The sequence below is a fragment of the Cetorhinus maximus genome, chromosome 18 (assembly GCF_964194155.1).
Source record: "Cetorhinus maximus chromosome 18, sCetMax3.hap1.1, whole genome shotgun sequence".
Lineage (NCBI taxonomy): Eukaryota > Metazoa > Chordata > Chondrichthyes > Lamniformes > Cetorhinidae > Cetorhinus > Cetorhinus maximus.
In genome coordinates this window covers 39039618-39059340 of record NC_135896.1, presented here as the reverse complement: position 1 = coordinate 39059340, position 19723 = coordinate 39039618, and the positions used below count along the sequence as shown (strand labels likewise).

General features: G+C 41.3%; 1 protein-coding gene across 3 annotated transcripts in view; it reads right to left on the bottom strand.

The window, feature by feature from the left end:
- Positions 1 to 19680, bottom strand: part of trmt61a (tRNA methyltransferase 61A) — a 52636-nt gene extending 32956 nt beyond the window's left edge. The window contains exon 1 of one of the 3 annotated variants that reach the window (XM_078562438.1): positions 19610 to 19680. In XM_078562438.1, the coding sequence (XP_078418564.1) occupies positions 19610 to 19673 (64 nt within the window). In that variant the 5' untranslated portion in view covers positions 19674 to 19680. Of the gene's footprint in view, positions 1 to 17536; positions 17625 to 18190; positions 18238 to 19609 lie in introns of those variants that run through there. The other 2 variants (XM_078562439.1, XM_078562440.1) reach the window with 2 other exon arrangements.
- Between the last annotated feature and the right edge of the window lie 43 nt (positions 19681 to 19723).

The following is a 19723-nucleotide window of genomic DNA, read 5'->3' as shown; positions in this document are numbered from 1 at the left end:
CAGAGCTGCATTCTGAGCATTTCTAGGCTTCATTTCAGGACTCATTGGTGTCTTCCAGGCCCCTGGAGAATTCAGGCCATGTGGGCTCTTCCAGGTATCAGACAGTCTTCCATAACCCTGGTAATGGAGATTGTGGTCTCCGCTGGTGGCACCTCCTCTGAGGGAGAAGAGAGGGGCAGAAGGGAGAGGACGCCAGGTGTCCCAATGCAGCTTCCTGGGGAGTGACCTGTGGGAGTAAGGCGCAGGCACAAGTGGGGCAGGGCCAGCTGGCAGTCCTAAGGTGGAAGGGGCCACAGAAGATGGCACTATCCTGCTGCCAGGGTTTACAGACAGCTACCTAAATATGTCCGAGGTGCAATGCCGAAGGAGGCTCTGTCTCTCAAGGGAGACAGTGACCTCCATTTGTCAGAGGATCGGCCCTGAGATCAGCTCCGATTGTGTGGGTGGACACCCCATGCCAGTGGCTCTGAAGGTCACAGAGGCCCTCAACTTCTATGCCTTTGGCTCTTTCCAGGGCTCAGTGGGAGATGAGTGTGGAGTCTCCCAATCAGCTGCCTATAGTTGCGTCAAACTGGTGATGGAAGCTCTGTTCAGGTGTGCATTGACTTTCATTCATTACCATACAGACAAGGCCTGCCAGGCTGAGCGAGCCAGAGGCTTTGCAGCGATTGCTGGGTCCCCCCACGTCCAGGGTGCAATCGACTGCACACATGTGGCCATCAAGGCACCAGCAGGTGAGCCGGGTGCCTTTGTCAACAGGAAAGGACAGTCCATGAATGTGCAGATACTGTGTGATCACAAAATGCAGATTCTGCAACTCTGTGCAAGGTACCCTGGCAGCACCCATGACGCTTACATCCTGAGATACTCCCAGACGCCAAGGCTCATCAGTGCTCCAGCCCAACTGGATGGATGGCTGCTGGATGACAAGGGCTATCTCCACAAAAGGTGGCTCATGATGCCTCTCCACCACCCAAGAACAGAGGCCGAGCAGCGGTACAACAGGAGCCATGCCACCACAAGGGTGGTGGTGGAGAGAACCATAGGTCTTCTCAAGATGCGCTTCCAATGCCTGAACTGTTCAGGGGGCGCTCTGCAATATCCCTCAGAGCACGTGTCACTGGTAGAGATTGCATGCTGCGCTCTCCAAGGTCTGGCACAGGCAAGGGTGGACCCAGTGGAGGAAGAGGATGTTGACACAGCTGCGCAAACCACAGATGATGAGTCCAGTAGTGAGTCCGAAGATGAGCACAGTGAGGAGAACGCTGAGGGCATGGACGCTGACCTGGGTAACCTCCAGGGAGGCATGGACACCCGGGATGCTTTGATCCAATGCTCCTTCAACTAGCCTACCAAATAAGAACCACCACCACATGCCAGGGCTGCAGGCTCCATACTCGATCCCAGAGAGGACCATTTCCTTGGCCACCAACATACACTCTGTGCCTGTGCAATAAAGTTTCAGGAGACACACGTCCATCATTACATAATGGCTTACCCTGCACCTACAGGACCAATGAAGCATACGAGGCCAATAGCACAAAATAAGATCTTCCAATTGCGCATGAGAAACATATCTGAATGAACATAAACTGGTGTTCTTTATCACACCATTAAAAAGTTAAAGCGAAATGGGGTACAAAATATCACCCATCATCTTGTGCTTAAGGTGCTTTACATTAAAGTTTGCGGGTGCTACATCTAGATGCTCCCCCTCACTGGCACCAGCATTGGAGACAGCCTGCTGACTCTGTCATCTTGTTGGCCTTGATGACCTTGGCGGTCGTCCTCTGGTCGCTTTTGAATTGGCGCTGGGTTGCCATTGGACCCGGTGGACATCATGCCCCCACCCGTCTCTTCTCGGAGCTTCCCCAGCCGCCTTTCATGCTGGGCGGGCCTTAATTGGCCCACCAGCATGAAATTGCGTTGCTGTGCCGATTGCAGGTGGTGGTCGGCTTCCCGACTGCCCCCGCCGAGCCCATACGCCAAGGACAAAATCCTGCTCAATGTGAATAATTGTAAGGTGATTTCTTAATTCAATAATACACATCCTGGAGTACTGTGAGCAGTTCTGGGCACCACACTATAGGAAGGATATACTGGCCTTGGAGGGAGCGCAGAGTCAGTTTAATCCAAGGATTAAGCTAGGAGGGGAGTTTAAATAAACTAGGGTTATATTCCGTGGAATTGAGAAGGTTAATCAACATTTTCAAGCTATTAAGGGAACTGATAGTTTCTCCAATCTACACTATTTCTGCTAGTTGGGGAGTCTAGGTCTAGGGCTATTGGTAGAGCCAGCCTATTGGGAGTGAAATTAGGAAACACTGCTTCACGCAAAGAGTGATAGAAGTTTGGAGCTCTCTTCCACACATGGAAATTGATCTTAGGTCAATAAAATTGTTAATTTTAAAAACTGAGATTGCTTTTTTAGCCAAAGGCATTAACGAATATGCGATAAAGGTAGGAAATGTAGCTCGGTTGCAGGTCATCCATGAATGGAAGAACAGGGTTCGAAAGGCTAAGTGGTCTACTCCTGTTCTAATGTGAAATAATTAGAATGGGAGCAAGGTACCAAAAACAAATGGAACATGACTTATAGGGATTGTGGTGCACTGATGCTTTCTTTCACACTATTAGTTAGGAATGCATTTGGAAAAACTATTTATCCTTCATAGTGTAAATCAGGAGTGCTTAGGCTTAGTTGAAAATGGCAAACGAGGTACCGATTAGCATCATCAGAGACTGAATAGAATTTAAAAGGTTCCGCTTTTTGAGATGTTGGTTGGGCTCCATTTAGGGAACTATATGTAGTCTGGTCACCTCGTAATAAAGATATTTTCACCCTTGAGAGTGTACAGGGGAGTGTGAAAAACGTCTTTGAAGTGAAGTAGTTGACATCTTTATGGTGAAGGGTATTGACATGACTGATTGAAGGGAATTATCCACTATAATGAAAGGCTTAAATATAGCATGGCATAAATTGTTAGCCAAGTGGTGTTACTGCTTTCGAGCAAGTTACCAAACAAGATCAGATTTTATAAACTGGAGTAGTGCCTGTCAGGTGGTGCCCTACACACCAACACACAACAGCAGTGTCAGAATTTTTCCTCTTTCATTTTCTCTTTCAGTGTCTGTTGACCTACTAGCACATTATTTCTGCTGCTGTGTATGTTTTTCGGCAGTGTTAGCACTATCTTCCTATACATTATCTTTTGGAAATTAGGAAGAGGATCTACACCTTGGAGTTGTCAATATTTGCAGCGGGACCTTCCACACAGAAAAGCTTGAAAAGCAGTGGATAAGGCCACTGAAACACAGTACAAACTGGCTAAGAAACAGTTGATTGCGTTAATGGATAGAAAAGGGATGGAGTAACTTGAAAGCATTGGATAGGTTTGACCCGTGATCAAGTGACAGGTCTTTTTGGGTCCAGAAAAATTAATGGTTCTTATGATGAAAACAGTTCAATAGGCGGAATTGTTGAATAAAGAATAGGTAGCATCAGCTTAGTAGATGGGGAATTCTATGTCTATTATCTAAGGCTCAGACAGCTTAAGTCGAAGGCAAATGGGCAACAGCTGCAACGATGCTATTCTCCTGCATCTTTGACACCCAAAATTAATTGGACACTAGTCAGAAAAGATTGTTTGGAAAGATGTCAAAAGCACCACTGTATAAGCAGGAAAATTAAACTGGTTTAGAATAGATTGTTGATTTTAGTTGAATATTCAGTTGGGATGAAAATTTCAAAAAATAAATGTTTGCAAATATATTCATTAAATGGTCCAAAGGCAAAAACTGGTATTAACTGTATAATAATCATAAAAATAAGTTGGAGACTTAACCATAGAATTAGCTTACAAAGTATTCTTGCTCTTGAATTTCCAAACTTTGTGAAATAGCTGATTTAAATATTTCCTGCCTGAAATATTGATGCATACCCCAAATCCCTGATCTGCACACAAAATGGTGCTGGAGACACAGGAATGAGCAAAATTAACGTCTAGCAGGTCCATGTTTCAGGGAAAAAGATATATGACTCAGCTGGTAGCATTCTCACTTCAGAGTTAAATGCGTGGCTCAAAGATTGGTGTGGGAGAAATGGGTTTCAGTTCATGGGGCACTGACACCAGTACTGGTGGGTAGAAGGGAGCTGTTCTGGTGGGACAGCTTCACTTGAACCGTGCTGGGACCAGTGTCCTGACGAATCAAATAACAAGGGCTGTAGAGAGGGCTTCAAACTAAATAGGGGGTGGGGGAGGTGGGGGGGTGGGGGGTGGTGGGGGGGTGTGGAGGGTTCTGGAGAGGTGATATGTAGGCTAACTAAGCAACAGGATATGGCAGCATTGCAGGGCAGTTATTTAAGTACTGACACCCAGCATGACAGGAAGGGACAGTGTACAAACATAAAAAAACAGCAGCAAATAGGGTCAAAGGAGGAAAAAAACGGTAAAAAGGCAAAATTAATGGCTCTTTACTTAAATGCACATCGTATTTGGAACAAAATAAATGAATTAACGGCACAAATAGAAGTTAATGGGTATGATCTTATAGCCATTACAGAGACATGGTTACAAGATCATTAAAGCTGGGAACTAAATATTCAGGGATATGTGACTTTTCAAAAGGATAGGCAGAAAAGAAAGGGTGATGGGGTAGCTTTGTTAGTATGAGATGGAATAAGTATGATAGCAAGAAATGATCTGGGGTCAGAAGATGTAGAATCCACATGGGTGGAGGTAAGAAATAGCAAGGGGAAGAAGACACTGGTGGGTGTAGTCTATAGGCCCCCTAACAGTAGCTATTCTGTAGGGCAGAGAATAACCTGTAACTAGTAGAGTGCCACAGGGGTCAGTGCTGGGGCCACAATTATTTACCATATATATTACTGACTTAGATGAGGGAAGTGAATGTACTATTGCCAAGTTTGCGGATGTCACAAAAATAGGTGGGAACGTGAGTGGTGAGGATGACACAAGGAGTCTACAAAGGGATACAGACAGCTTAAGTGAGTGGGTAAAAACTTGACAGCTGGAATATAATGTGGGAAAATGTGAGGTTATGCATTTTGGCAGGGAGAATAGAGGAGCTGAATATTATTTAAATGGAGAAAGACTGCAGAAAGCTATAGCACAGAGGGATTTGGGAGTCCTTATGCATGAATCCCAAAAAGCCAACATACCAAGTTCAGCAGGTAATAGGGAAGGCAAATTGAATGTTGGCCTTTATTTCAAAGGGAATGGAGTATAAAAATAGGGAAGTCTTGGTAAAACTATACAAGGCACTAGTTAGACCACAACTAGAATACTGTGAACAGTTTTGGCCCCCTTATCTAAGGAAAGATATACTGGCATTGGAGGCAGTCCAGACAAGGTTCACTAGGTTGATCCCGGGGATGGAGGGATTTTCTTATGAGGAGAGGTTGAGTATGTTGGGCCCTGTACTCAATGGAGTTCAGAAGAATGAGAGGTGAGCTTATTGAAACATTTAAGATGTTTAGGGGGCTTGATAGGGTAGGTGCTGAGAGGTTGTTTCCCTTTGTGCGAGAGTCTAGGACCAGAGGGCATAATCTCAGAATAAGGGGTCGCCCATTTAAGACAGAGATGAGGAGGAATTTCTTCTCTCAGAGGGTAGTCAATCTGTGGAATTATTTACCGCAGATGGCTGTAGAGGCTGGGTCGTTAAGTATATTCAAAGCTGAGATAGAGAGAGTTTTAATGAGTAAGGGAATCAAGGGTTATGGGGAAAAGACAGGAAAGTGGAGTTGAGAATTATCAGATCAGCCATGATCTCATTGAACAGAGGAGCAGACTCGATGGGCCAAATGGCCTACTTTTGCTCCTACATCTTATGGGCTTACAGAAAGAACCTGAAGTCATATATTGCTTTTTAATGACCTTAGGATATCCCAAAATACTCCACAAAGTAATTTTAAGTGGTCACTATTGTAGGTAAAGCCTACATTTGCACATAGTAAGACATCCAACAGCAGAAAGTTGAATAGTCTATTTTTTAAAATGAAGTTGTGTTTGTTGAAAGATAAACGCTTGTCAGGATATCAGAAGAGCTCTCCTTCATCAAATAACGCCATGGGAGCTCTTGCATCCATCTCAGCAGACAGACAGGAACTCGGTTTAATGTTCATTCAAAAAGGACACCTCCAAGAATACAACACTCCTTCAGTATGGTTCTCAAGTATCAGCTTACATTATGTGCTTAAGTCTCTGGAATGGGGTGGGTCCATAAACTTCTGACTGAGAGCAGATAGTGCTACCACTGAGTCCTACACCATGTACTCAAGAACCATTCCACAACTTGAGCAAATAATCTAGGGTGGCTAACATTCCAGTTCCGCACTAAGGTAATGTTGCCTTGTCAGAAGTACTGTTATCAGTTGTTAAACTTAGCCCACCTGAGGCACCTTAGATAGATGCAAAGGATCCCATGGTATTATTCACAAAGAGCAGGGAGTTCCTCACTGCCCTGACTAATGTTCCTCCTCAACTAAAACCAACAAAAATAATAATTTATTTAATTATTTGTTTATGGAACCTTTGATTTGCGTAATTGGTTGCCATGTCTGCCTACATAACAGTGTCTGCCCTTCAAAAAGTATTCACTGAATGTGAAGGGCTCTGGGATGTACAGAAAACACAACAAAGGTGCTGCATAAACACATGTTCTGTTTCTCTTTTCCTTCTAACGTATCAAAAAGGGCGACAGATCACAAACCCTTTTAAATCAGTGGTTTCAAAGTGGGTTCAAAGACCTTATTGGGAATCTGCAAATAGCTTATGAGTGGTTCACAAGCTTTCTGCCACTAAGATTACCAGTGACTGCTTTCAGAAATGTCAATAAGTCGGGTAAGGCTCAAGTTGGGTGTATGCAACAATGGTTGGTAGTCTCCAGAGCAGAAGCTTGACAGGGCAAAGCAAGCAATAAATGTATGAGCAGACAACACTCCAATTTCACTATTTGTGTTTTCATTTGAAGCCAATGTCCTGCTCCCCTCATTATTGGCACATTGATTTATGCTTCAAATGACCGAAGAATCAGGGAACCCAGGCTGAGTGCACATGTACATGCTGGCAGCTACCAACTAATAGTTATTCTATCTTACTTTTTGAATTCATATTCTAAATGTCACTTAATAACCTTAAGTGACTTCAGAGAACCTCATGGTTCCCACTAACCCCACAAGAATCCGAAAATCCATTTCCATAATTATTCAGGGATCATAGGAACAGAAGTAGGCCAGTCAGCCCGTCTAGCCTGCTCCACCATTCAATTAGATCATGGCAGATCATCTACCTCAACGTCACTTTCCCACGTTATCCCCATATCCCTTGATGCCATTAGTCCCAAAAATCTATCGATTTCTGTCTTGAACCTGCTCAATGAGCTTCCACAGCACTCTGGGGTAGAGAATTCCATAGATTCACCATTCTCTGAGCAAAGAAATTCCTTCTCATCTCAGTCTTAATTGGCCTGCCCCTTATTCTGAGACTGTGTCCCTTGGTTCTAGGCTCACCAGCCAGGGGAAACATCCTTCCAACATCCACCTTGCAATGACCTGGAGAATTTTGTAAGTTTCAATGAGATCACCTCTCATTCTTCGAAACTCTAGAATGCAGGCCCAGTTTCCTTAATCTCTCAGGTCAGGCCTGATAGCAGAAACACAAAAAAAATCTACATTAAATACTTATTTTTTTTAAATGACACAGCCAACGTGGCAGCATGGATAATTTAATCTACATTAAATGTCCATCAGGAAGTGTGGGAAAACATTTTTGATCAGCCACAATTGCCTAACACAGCCAAGGCAGTAAATCTAGTCCTGTCAAAGTGCCAATCTGGCAATACTACAGCAACTCTAAATAAAAAGAGTGCAGACACACTGAATTATGCAGCTGAACAATTACAGAAGTTCTCAGATATCCTTGACCTATTTAGGGTTGTTGATAATTAACTTGCTGCTCTCCTTGCTGGGGTACAGCTCCGGAGATGCCAGGCACCTCCAGTGTTTTGCCCATGGCAGTCTTAAAAACATATTTCAGTGCGGCAGGTTATTCTATCACTCGAGGATGGTGGGGATGGAATTAAGAGTAGAATTATCACATCCAAGTCCACGCCTATCTTCAGTCAACATCGACACGGCCATGCTTCCAGGAAGAGGTCAATCGCAAGAGATTGTTGCTTTTCACTCATTAACCTAGAGGGTAATAAAACAAAACTAACACCCCTCCCTTTCCCACCTCTGCAGTAAAATAACTCAGGACAGGTTAGGAACTGAATTTATTACCTTTTGTAATCTGTACGACTCAATACTCACTGTACAAACTAGATACACTGATGAATATTTTAATTCATTCTGGGAACTCCCAGCATTTCGACTGGGATGAGCAGTGGACTTTTCAGATTGAGGGAATTTATATAATCAAATGTTTTCCACTGAAATCATCCCAGGCCCATCCAATGGGCAACATGACAAAAAGAAACACATTACAAGTGGAAGTTGGTGCCCTATTTTTCAAAGAGATACCAATTTTCTCAAATACAAAAATTATTGTAAATACATTTATCATAATATGCGTAAGGACATAAGATCTTATGTTCTTATAATATTCACTTTCACTATAATGATTGTTGCTTTGGTGAACATGTTAACAATGAACTTCCTACTTCATTTTCTGCTGGATTGGAAACCAGAGCTGATTGAAGTGCTTTAATCAGCTTGAGAAGCTCTATTCCAGCATTACTGGAACATTCATTAAGACCATTAGTAGATAGACTGTGATGTAACTGCTGAATTATGGCAGCTGTTTTTGTCCCTGCAATTAAAAGATTTTCCCATGCATCATATCTACTCTCTCAACCAATAGGACTTCCAGGACTAAATGGTTTATCAGTGTCCCACAATGCACTGAACACTAAATGGAGCATGAGGAATAGTTGGGATTTATGGTTCAGTGAGCTTAGTACTAAGAGAAAACTTTAACTGAAAGTCTTATAATGAAGACAGGATGCTGAGGTATGTTAACAGTTCTGTGGATTGTTCTTTAGGTGATGCAGAAACAGTCAAGCACATCTTCAGACAAGATATTTTTTCCAACTGTTGGCTTTGAAAATTTCCCTAAATAACAAGTTATACATTACTGTATACTACTTAAACAATTATCCTTGATAAATTAAAATAGCCTTTTCTCTAATTTTCAGATTGTTCATCTAAATTCTACATATTGCCATCTCACCTAAACCTTTGAGCTATTTATCAATTAGCAAGGCTAGATATTAAAGCTGAAGTGGCAAAAGAGAAAATGTATGCACCACCTTTAGAAAAGCCAGTTGTTTTTGATATACCATACAGAATACCATAAGGGGTCATATTAAATATACCGTTTGGTTTAAATATATTGAAGTATAGGTTTTGGCAGAATTCTCAGCCTATCATATTATACAATACCCACCTTCTGTATTCTTCCAGATCAGGAAGAAAGAAGCCCAAGAAATGTTATGAAGTCATCAAATACGCCTTCAAATGACAAACTCAACGATTACACACACACACAGCAGCTAATGACAAGCTGAGAAATAAGCTATACTATACATAAAGCCAACTGATTCAAACGATTTTATGTTGATTGCATAAAGACACCCTTTCCACCTATTTGATCTCAGTTTAACGAGCAGCTTTTTATTTTAAAAAAAGTATTGTATTTGGCCCTGAATACCGCAATTGTAGGATTTGAAAACATTTTTATAATATTGACAATTCATTGAGAAAGAAAGACTCTATGAGAAGGATGCACCATTCCTTGGCTAACTAAGGAAGTCAAGGATCAAATTGAAAGAAAACACGTACAATATTCTGAAGGTTAATGGTAGGTCAGAAAATCGGACAAATTTTAGAAACCAGCTAAGAATAACAAAAAAAAGAGAGAAATTAAAGTATGATAGAAAGCTAGAAATATAAAGGCAGACAGTACGAGTTTCTACAAATATATAAAAAGGAAAAGAGTAGCTAAAGTGAGCATTTCTCCCTTGGAGGCTGAGACTGGGGAATTAATAATGAGAAACAAGGAAAAGGCATTGAACAGGTATTTTGTAAGAGCCTTCATTGCAGAAGACACAAAAAGCATCCCAAGAGTAGTTGAAAATCAAGAGGAAAAGAGAAGGAAGGAACTTAGAACAATCACGATCATTAGGTAAAAGGTACTGGGAAACTATTGGGATGAAAGATTGACAAGTCTCCTGGACCTGATGGCCTGCATCCTAGGGTTTTAAAGGAGCAGCTGCAAAGATAGTGGATACATTAGTTGTAATCTTCGAAAATTCCCTAGATTATGGAAAGGTCCCAGTGGAAAAGCGCATGCATAACAACCCTACTGAAAAAAGGAGACAGAGAGCATGAAACTATAGGCCAGTTAGCCTAACATCTGTCACAGGTAAAATGCTTGAATCCATTATTAAGGAGGTAATAGCAGACATTTAGAAAATAATAATAGAGCAGGCAGAGTCAACATAGTTTTGTGAAAGGGAAATTGTGTTTGACTAATTTATTAGAGTTCTTTGAGGAAGTAACAAGCAGGATGGATATTGGGGAACCAGTATCTGTGGTGTATTTGGATTTCCAAATACATTTGATAAGGTGTCATATAAAAGGTTACCACACAAGATAAGAGTTCATGGTATTGGGGGTAACAGATTAGAATGGATAAAAGTTTGGTTAGCTAACAGGAAGCAACAAGTCGGGTTAAATGGATCATTTTCAGGTTGGCAAAGTGTAGCTAGTGGAGTGCCACAGGGTTCAGGGCTGGAGCCTCAACTATGTACAATCTACATCAATGACTTGGATGAAGAGACCGAGTTTATGGCAGTTAGATAGGAAAGCAAGTTGTGAAGGGGTCACAGAGTCTGTGAGGGGGTACAGATCGGTTAAGTGAGCAGGCAAAAAAATCTGGCAGATGGAGAAGATAGGAAAATGTAAACTTGTCCACTTTGGCATAAAGAATAGAAACGCAGAATATTATTCAAATGGAGAGACTGCAGAAATCTGGTACAAAGGGATCAGGGTGTCCTGGTACATGAAACACAAAAAGCTAGCATACAGGTACAGCAAGTGATTTGGAAGGCAAATGGAATGTTGGCCTTTATTACAAGGGGACTGGAGTATAAAATTAGGGAAGTGTTGCTCCAACAGTTTAGGAATTTAGTGTGACCGCATCTGAAGTACTGTGTATAGCTTTGGTCTTTTTACATAGGGAGGAATATACTTGCATTTGAAGCAATTCAAAGAATGTTCACTTGGTTTATTCCTAGAATGAATGGGTTGTCTTCTGAGGGAAGGTTGAGCAGGCTAGGCCCATGCTCATTGGAGTTTTGAAGAATGAGAGGTGACCAGATTGAAACATATAAAAGATTTTGAGGGGCCTTGACAGGGTGGATGCTGAGAGGATTTTTCCCCTTGTGGGGGAGTCTAGAACCAGGGGGCAGTTTATAAATAAGGGGCCTCCCACTTAAGGCAGAGATAAGGAGGACTTTTTTTCTCTCAAGAGGTTTGTTAGACTTTGAAATTCTCTTCCCCAGAAAGCGGTGGAGAGCCTAAGAGGCAATGCCAAGAGCATACAGAACTGCAGTAGAGGCATCTGATACCAATGTAGAATAAGTACATAGCAACTGACTTCTTAGTACAATTAACTAGTTGTATGAAATGCACTCTGGAAAGAAGAACACTTGCTGTTTGTGAAAATATGTTGTTGAACTATAATAAATGGGTCATACCCTGTGTGATGCTACCTATTTTTAAACCCTAAATCCTCAGTGTTTCACTGCTGGGAACAGTTCCACTTATGGAAACACTTCCAGGAAGGAAATAATCTTGTTTGGATCAATATTCCACATGCATATTATACAGTGTAATGTTTGCACATTGCAGTAAGTTTTTTGGAAGCTAGCTCTGTAATGCTACTTTCTTTTAATGGGAAAGTAATCAAACAGAAATACATCATTATGCAAAACGTGCACAGTTTACAAAGAGACCCCAGTTCAAAAATTCAATTTCATGTGCAACACAGTTTCAAAATGAAACCCTATTTCAACCAATGTTATGAGGTTACATCGTGCTGTATTAGACCAGCAAGAAGTTCACTCTCACTTTTTCCAACAGCCACAGCTTTAATAAATAATCACTGCTATTGGCGCACAGAACCGTATTATCTCTTCCATCTGGACAAACTTTAACATGCCTAGATTTGGCCAAAAATCACACAAACCTTTAAGAATAATTGTTGTATAAGATTCATTGGAAAAATATTTTTATTCATTTCAAATACCACAAATCTTCATTTCTTAGTCTTCATTTAATACAAGACTGCTAATGGCATACACTAATTAGTGAGCAATCCAATTAGTGGTCAGTAACCATTTTGTCCAATAAAACTCCAATTTTAAACACCTGAAACTGACAAAGCAATTAGTTATTTACTCTCAATCAATATTCTCCTCAACTATATTTAAATACATTTATACAACAATTTTGAATGCTTGTGAAGTGCAATTCTAACCTAAGCACTGGGAAATAGTCAGTGGCTGAGTATTCGCTGGTGAGTAACTTACCTGCTGACTCCCCAAAGTCTCTCCATGACCTACAAAGCACAGGTCAGGAATGTGATGCAATACTCCATCTGCATGAATTACTGCAGAGCCACCACCACTTAACGCACAACACTGGCCAAGACAAAGCAGTCCACTTGGTCAGCCCCCTGTCCAATAGCTTAAACACCAACGTTACCATCACTGATGTACTACAGATGCAGTATGTATTATCTACAAGATGCATTGCAGCAACTTACCAAGGCTTCCTCAGCAGCACCTTGCATATCTATAACCTCCACCACCTGGAAGGTAAAGGCCAGAAAATGCAGGGGAATACCATCACCTCAAAATCACATGCCATCCTGACTTGAGCATATGTTCTCATTACTTCATTATCATTGTGTCAAAATTCTGGAACTTCCAACTCAACAGTATCGTGGAAGCAACTTTACCACATGGACTACAGCAACTGAAGAAGGTCCAGCACTACTACCTCAAGAGCAACTAGGAATTGTCAATGACACCCACACCCTGAGAACTATTGTTTTAGAAATCAGAGTTACATGATTACGGCAGGTTTAGATAAGGCAGACAAACAAAAGCTGTTCCCATTAGCTGATGGTATAAGAACTGGGAGTCACAGACTTAAGTTTCTATGCAAGAGATACTGGGGGGCTGTGAGGAAGAACTTCCTTTTGCACAGCAAGTAGAAATGACTTGAAACTTATTGCGAGAGTGGTGGAAGTGGAGACAATCAATGATTTCAAAAGGAAATTGGATGAGCACTTGAGGGAAATAAACTTGCAGGGCTCCCTGGATAGAGCGGGGGCATAAGCCTGACCTGGATTGCTCTACTGAGATCCGGAATGAACTCAATGAATCAAAGTCCTCCTTGTGTCCCATAATGACACAACTTTGTCTCTTGCGTTACAATACAGAATTACACAGATTATTTTCATTATCTTCCAACTCATACCAAATGTATAAATGAGGTTAGAGTATAAAGAGACAAACACTTTTATGGTAGGATATTACATTGTGAAACACCTTACCATGGGTTGTAAGTCTTTGTCACATTCCATTTTAATTTTTAGACTCTACAGAATATCCTCAGGTACAAGACATGCAGAGCAAGCTGTTCACAAATCTGGGAAATTGCATTAAAGGAGTAGTGAGCATTTAGTGAATGTGTAAATTTAAATTTCTAAAGTGACTAAAACTGGATCCTAGCTGAGGGAGAGGGGCAAAGCAACGGCCTTGTAGGCCAGTGAATGCTAAAAGCTGGAAGTCAGTGGAGTGCTTAATTGTAAAGTCACATTTATACAGATGATTATAAAAGGAAAGATTCAAGGCATGAGAGCAAATAAAAAACACAGCTAAAAATCATAAACCAAATAACAGCTATACAGAAAACAGCAGCATATAAGAGACAAATAATTTCACAAGTGATTTCAAATAAAATAAGTTGAAACAACTAGTGCAAGGGCTGCAAAGCTGATGAATGGTGTGGCGATTTAGCAATAAGCACCAAGCATGCACTTTATACTTCAAATCCAGCATAACAGTTAACATGAGAAGTGCAATGGTACTGATTCATAGACAGCTAAGCAAAAACTCATTAAGTTTTGATATTTTATGCTAAACTTTGTAAGTCTATCATTGAGGTGATTGTTCATTTTAAAATGAGCATATCATGGGAAAAGATATCTCATCATTAAACATGTGCATATGATGCACTTGGACAGAATAATAGCATTGAAGATGTTGTAACTGACAGGCAGAACCCAAAACAATATATCAATTAATAGCTACATAAACTCATGAAAAGTTGATTTTCTCTTGTAAAATCACCTACAGTTGGGAACTGCATGATACATCCCAAGTTACTAAACAATTCACCTCCAAAATCAAATCCAATTCAAGCTGAAGGGACAAAATTTTCCACACGCTTTGATCGTAAGGTTCTTAGGTGAACTGAGCTTAAACAGCTTCATTCCAGTTTCTCATGAAAAAATGCCTTAATTTGGCACTAAATTGCCAAAGAAAATGACTCTTTTACTCAAAGGAGGAACTTGGAGGGTTTGTGGTTAAGCTACCAAAGTAGAAAGAACATTGTTCTGCTTTTGGCCATGTTGTGTCTGACCAGGGACTTCCTGACGCTAAATCAAATTGAGAATTCCATTCTACAGCATTTTTTGAACAGCACATGAATTTGTAACAACATGAGATAGGAATGCAGAGTTTACCAATAATTTCTAAACTGATGGACAGTCTGGCTTGAATGTAGTAGAAATTAAACTGCTTCCCATGCATTGCTGCCTTTGTTCTAAGGTGGTAGAGGTCATGGTTTGGAAGGTGCTGTCAAAGGAAACTTGGCAAGTTGTTGCAGTGCATTTTGCAGATAGTACATTCTGCAACCAGTGTTCCAGTGCTGGAGGGAGTGAATGCATAAGGTGGTGGATCAAGTGGGCTGCTGTGTCTTGGATTGTGTTGAGCTTCTTGAACGTTGTTGATCTGCACTCATTCAGGCAAGTAGAGAGTATTCCATCACACTCCTGACTTGTCTCATAGATGGTGGACATGCTTTGGAGAGTCAGGTGAGTTACTTGCTGCAGACTTCCCAGTTCCTGACCTGCTCTTGGAGCCACAGTATTTATATGGCTGATCGAGTTAAGTTTCTGGTCAATGCTAACCCCCCAGGATGTTGATGGTGGGGGAATTGGTAATGCTGTTGAAATATCATGGGGCAATGGTTAGATTCTATCTTGTTGGAAATGGTCATTGCCTGTCACTTGCGTGCACGAACGTTGTTTTCCACTTATCAGCCCAAGCCTGAATATTGTCCAGGTCTTGCTGAATGTAGGCATGGACTGCTTCAGTATCTGAGGTACTGATCACTGAAATCATCAGGCAACATCCCCACCTCTGACATTATGATGGAGGGAAGTAGTTGAAAATGGTCTGGTTAGGACACTACCCCGAGGAACTCCTGCTGTGATGTTCTGAATCTAAGGTAATTGGCCTCCAACAACCGCAACTATCTTCTTGTATTTTAGATATTATTCCAACCAGTGAGAATTTTCCCCGATTCTCCTTGACTTCAATTTTGCTAGTGCTCTTTAATGCCACACTCTGGCGAATGCTACATTGATGGCAAGGGCAGTCATCCTCACCTCACTTCTTGAGTTCAGCTCTTTTGTCTATGTTTGGACCAAGAGGCGAGTGGTCCTGGCAGAACCCAAACTGAGCATCGATGAGCAGGTTGTTGTGGATTAAGTGTTACTTGATAGCACTGTCAATGACATCTTCCCAGAGGTGAAAGTAAGCCAGTACGGTCTGGTATGGCATACTGGTAAGAAAGTTGCTGAAGCATTCAGTACAAATGGGTAAAATAGACTAAGTTTAACAGTATTAATAACAGAAAATCAGATTTATCGCTTGAATGAGATATATTTTACATTCTCTAGAAACAAAATGCTCCCCTTCAGTTTTCAGTTTTAACTTCTTGTCAGGTAGAAGGCGGTCATGTGATTCCAAACGTTAGCTTTTGAGTGCCATAGTAACCGCTTGCTTCTTATTGGTCAGGTCTGTCGTGTCAGGCGCGCAATTTATAGTGGAAAGTTAGTGGAAAAAAAATGCCACCTAAGGAAATACATGTTCAACAGACCCTAATGGGTATGTTTAAACGTAAAAGTGAGGAAATGGGGTCAGTCAAAAAGAACAGCAACAAATGAAGAAGCTGAAGGTCATCCACAGGGTAAAAACACTGACACTTTTACACCTTTGTCATGTGAACCGCCACAAAGAGAGGAGACAAATGAAACTGCTGAGTTGCTGGGTAAGCAAACTGAGACTCAACCATACCCTGCTGTGTGGTCAAAAATGTAATTTGAGTTCAAAAATAACTACTGACTTTTTGCTTCTGGTGGTAAACCTAAGTGCACAGTATGTCATGACATTTCCGATTTGAAATTGCAATCTGCAAGAGGGGTTAACATCTCTCTAAACTGGGCCTCTTGTGAAATATCCTTGTTTGGAAAGAATAAAGAGACAGAACAGTCCTCCCTTTGCAAAAAAAACAGAAACCTGCAGCTCACATGGAGGCTGAAAAAATTCAAGCCATGGTTAAAAAAGAAACTCTTCTTAGTCTGAATGCTAAAAGTGAAGAAGCGGCATTTGAAAGTACTGTTCATATATTCTGTACAGTTTACTACATTGTCAAAACAAATCGACCACTTAGTGACCACAAGAGCCTCAGTGACCTACAGCAAATCAACAGAATTGAAACGGAGAGTTTGTTGCATAGTAGACCATTTTGTGTAGACATAATCAATCATATGTCCACTGAAATGAAAAAGAAAATTGTCAACAAAATCATCGACAATAAGTCAAAAATTACTGTACTTGTCGATTTATCAATTATTCTCACTGGAAACTCAACTCTCAATTTTTTTGAAGGTCAGGATAGGTGGAATTGAGGCCAGTTATGTTCCCTCTGGATTTGATTAAGCTGCAAAGTACAACAGCAGAAGCCATTAAAGGGGAAATTTTAAAATGCTTGCTGTATTATGGCTTCACTAAAGAACTATTATTCAAAGTGTTGATCTGCTTTTGTAGTGATGGCGTAAATGTGATATTAAGAGTCGAAGCTGGTGCTGGAAAACTACTACAAATGGACTTTCCTAACGTGATATTATAGCAATGCCTCAACCATAGACTGGAATTTGCTGTTGATGAAGCTTTAGCAGTCACTGGAGGTACAAATGACTAAGACTTTTTTAGACACGGTATATTTGTTGTATAGTCAATCACTAAAAAACTCTCGTGAACCAAGTGCTCATGCCAATGAATTATACATTGTATTTCAAAAAAAATCGACAAAGTGTTCAATTTAAGGTGAATGGCGTCAACGTGAACAGTCAGTACAGTCTAACAAACTTACCCTGCTTTGGCAAAACACTGAGGAGGCCTCACAAGACCAGTCAAGAGACAGAAGGGAACGTGTTAAATTTCAAGGACTACCCTCAAAGCTGTGTTCTGTAAATTTTATCAGAAACCTTTCTTTAATGCTGGATGTGCTGACAGAACTGAAAAACTTGTCTGAAATGTTACAAAAACGAAAAATGACCATTCCAAAAGCAGACAACCTAATGAAAATAAAAAAAACCACCAAACCAAATGGCGCTGGAAAAAGCCCCAGAATCAACTCGCCTCAATTCATTCAAGCAGTCGTTGACAACATAAGGTCAAAACTATTCACAACTGCCTCAAACAAAGATGATCAAAGCACATGCAAAGAAAGGGCTTCTGATTGAAATAACTTAATTAACAATTTGTCAGTTTTGAATCCTGACAAATGGTAAGAGGGTCCAGAGAATCCCTTTGAAGAAAAGGAAATGAGAGCATTGATTCTCAATTGATCAGTAGGAAACACACTTGGGATTTGTGGAATTCAAGATTTTCTGGAGGAAAAATCATTCTTTGAAAACTTAAAAAAAATCCTTACAGCAGACACCCTTGCTGCAAGCAACACTGACTGCGAAAGGGGATTCAGTGCAATGAATAACATCATTACAGTGAAATGGACCACACTTACCACTCATCAAGTAGCGGACTTGCTCTTCATTTCATGTGTGGGACTCCTTATACTCAGTGGAATCCCATGCCATATGTGAAACTGTGGCTTGGAAAAGGCTGACATGCAGCACATTCATCCCAAGGCATGGCAAGACAAGAACAGGGAGAGCAATGAGATCAGCTGTATGGACCAAGGCAGGAGTTTCTATAAGGTTAGTTCAGGCTTTTATTCCAATATTAAAGTTTTATTCTAGAGTATTGGTAGTAGCTTTAAGTATCAAAGTCATGCAAAGGGATCCATGAAGTTTTGTCTAGGAGTGGAGGTGGGAAGCAGGGGTTGCAATACGACCATACCAGTGGGAAAGTTAAGTTACTTTCATTCCTGCATCTTTTATGATTATACTGATGATTGACAGTAGACTGATGGGGTGGTAATTGGCCAGATTGGATGTGTCTTGCTTTTTTGTGGAGAAGTCAGGATGATGTGTGATTTGGAGGTCAATTTTTCACATTACTGGGTAGATCCCAATGCTGTAGCTGCACTGAAACAACTTGGCTAGGGGCACAGCTGGATCTGGAGCACATGTCGTCAGTACTAAAGCTGGGTTGTTGTCAAGGCTCATTGCTGTATACATAGTCTTCAGCCATTATATTACATGCAGTGAACTGAATTGGCTGAAGACTAGGATCTCTGATTCTTGGGACATGAGAAATGCACCATCCTCTTGACACTTCTGGCTGATGATTGTTGCAAATTCTTCAGGCTTATCTTTTGCATTGACATGCTGGGCTCCCAATCATTGAGGATGGTGATCTTTGTGGAGCCTCCTCCTCTGGTTAATTTTCCACCACCATTCATGAGTGTGTGTGGCAGGACTGCAGAGCTTTGATCTGATCTGTTGCTGGTGGAATCACTTTGCTCTATCTGTCACATGCTGCTTCTGCTGTTCAGTATGCATGTAGCCCCATGTTGCAGCTTCACCAGGTTGGTACCTCATTTTTAAGAATGCCTGGTGCTGTTGCTCATATGTTCTCCTGCACCTCAACAATCCTCTGACTTGATGACAATGGCAGGCTGAGGGATATACATGGCCATGAATTTAGATTGTTGAATACAATTCTGCTGATGATGATGGCCCACAGTACCTCATGGGTTCCCAGTTTGAGCTGCAATATCTGAATATAGAATGGAATACAAACCTAGGTGTCTCGGAAACAGAACGGGGCAAATTTAGTGTTGATAATCACAAAATCATGATATACTAGCAACTCTACTTGCTTTAATAGGGTCTTCCTTGACAAACGCGCACACAAGCACCAAGTTTGAGCCTGGACAATCTGTAACCTAGTGAATGCCTCGGTAACCTTACAGGTTTTCAGCGCTCCTGACCCCAAAAACCTCTTCTAACGCACATGTCGAAAGGAAGTAAAAACTCACCAACCAACACGCCACAAATGGAATCCCCCGACACTCGGCGCACGTCGATAACGTCACCAAACATGTCCTTGGCCGCCTGGTGATGACGTCGCCTCTCCCCGAGCGGAGCCGCGC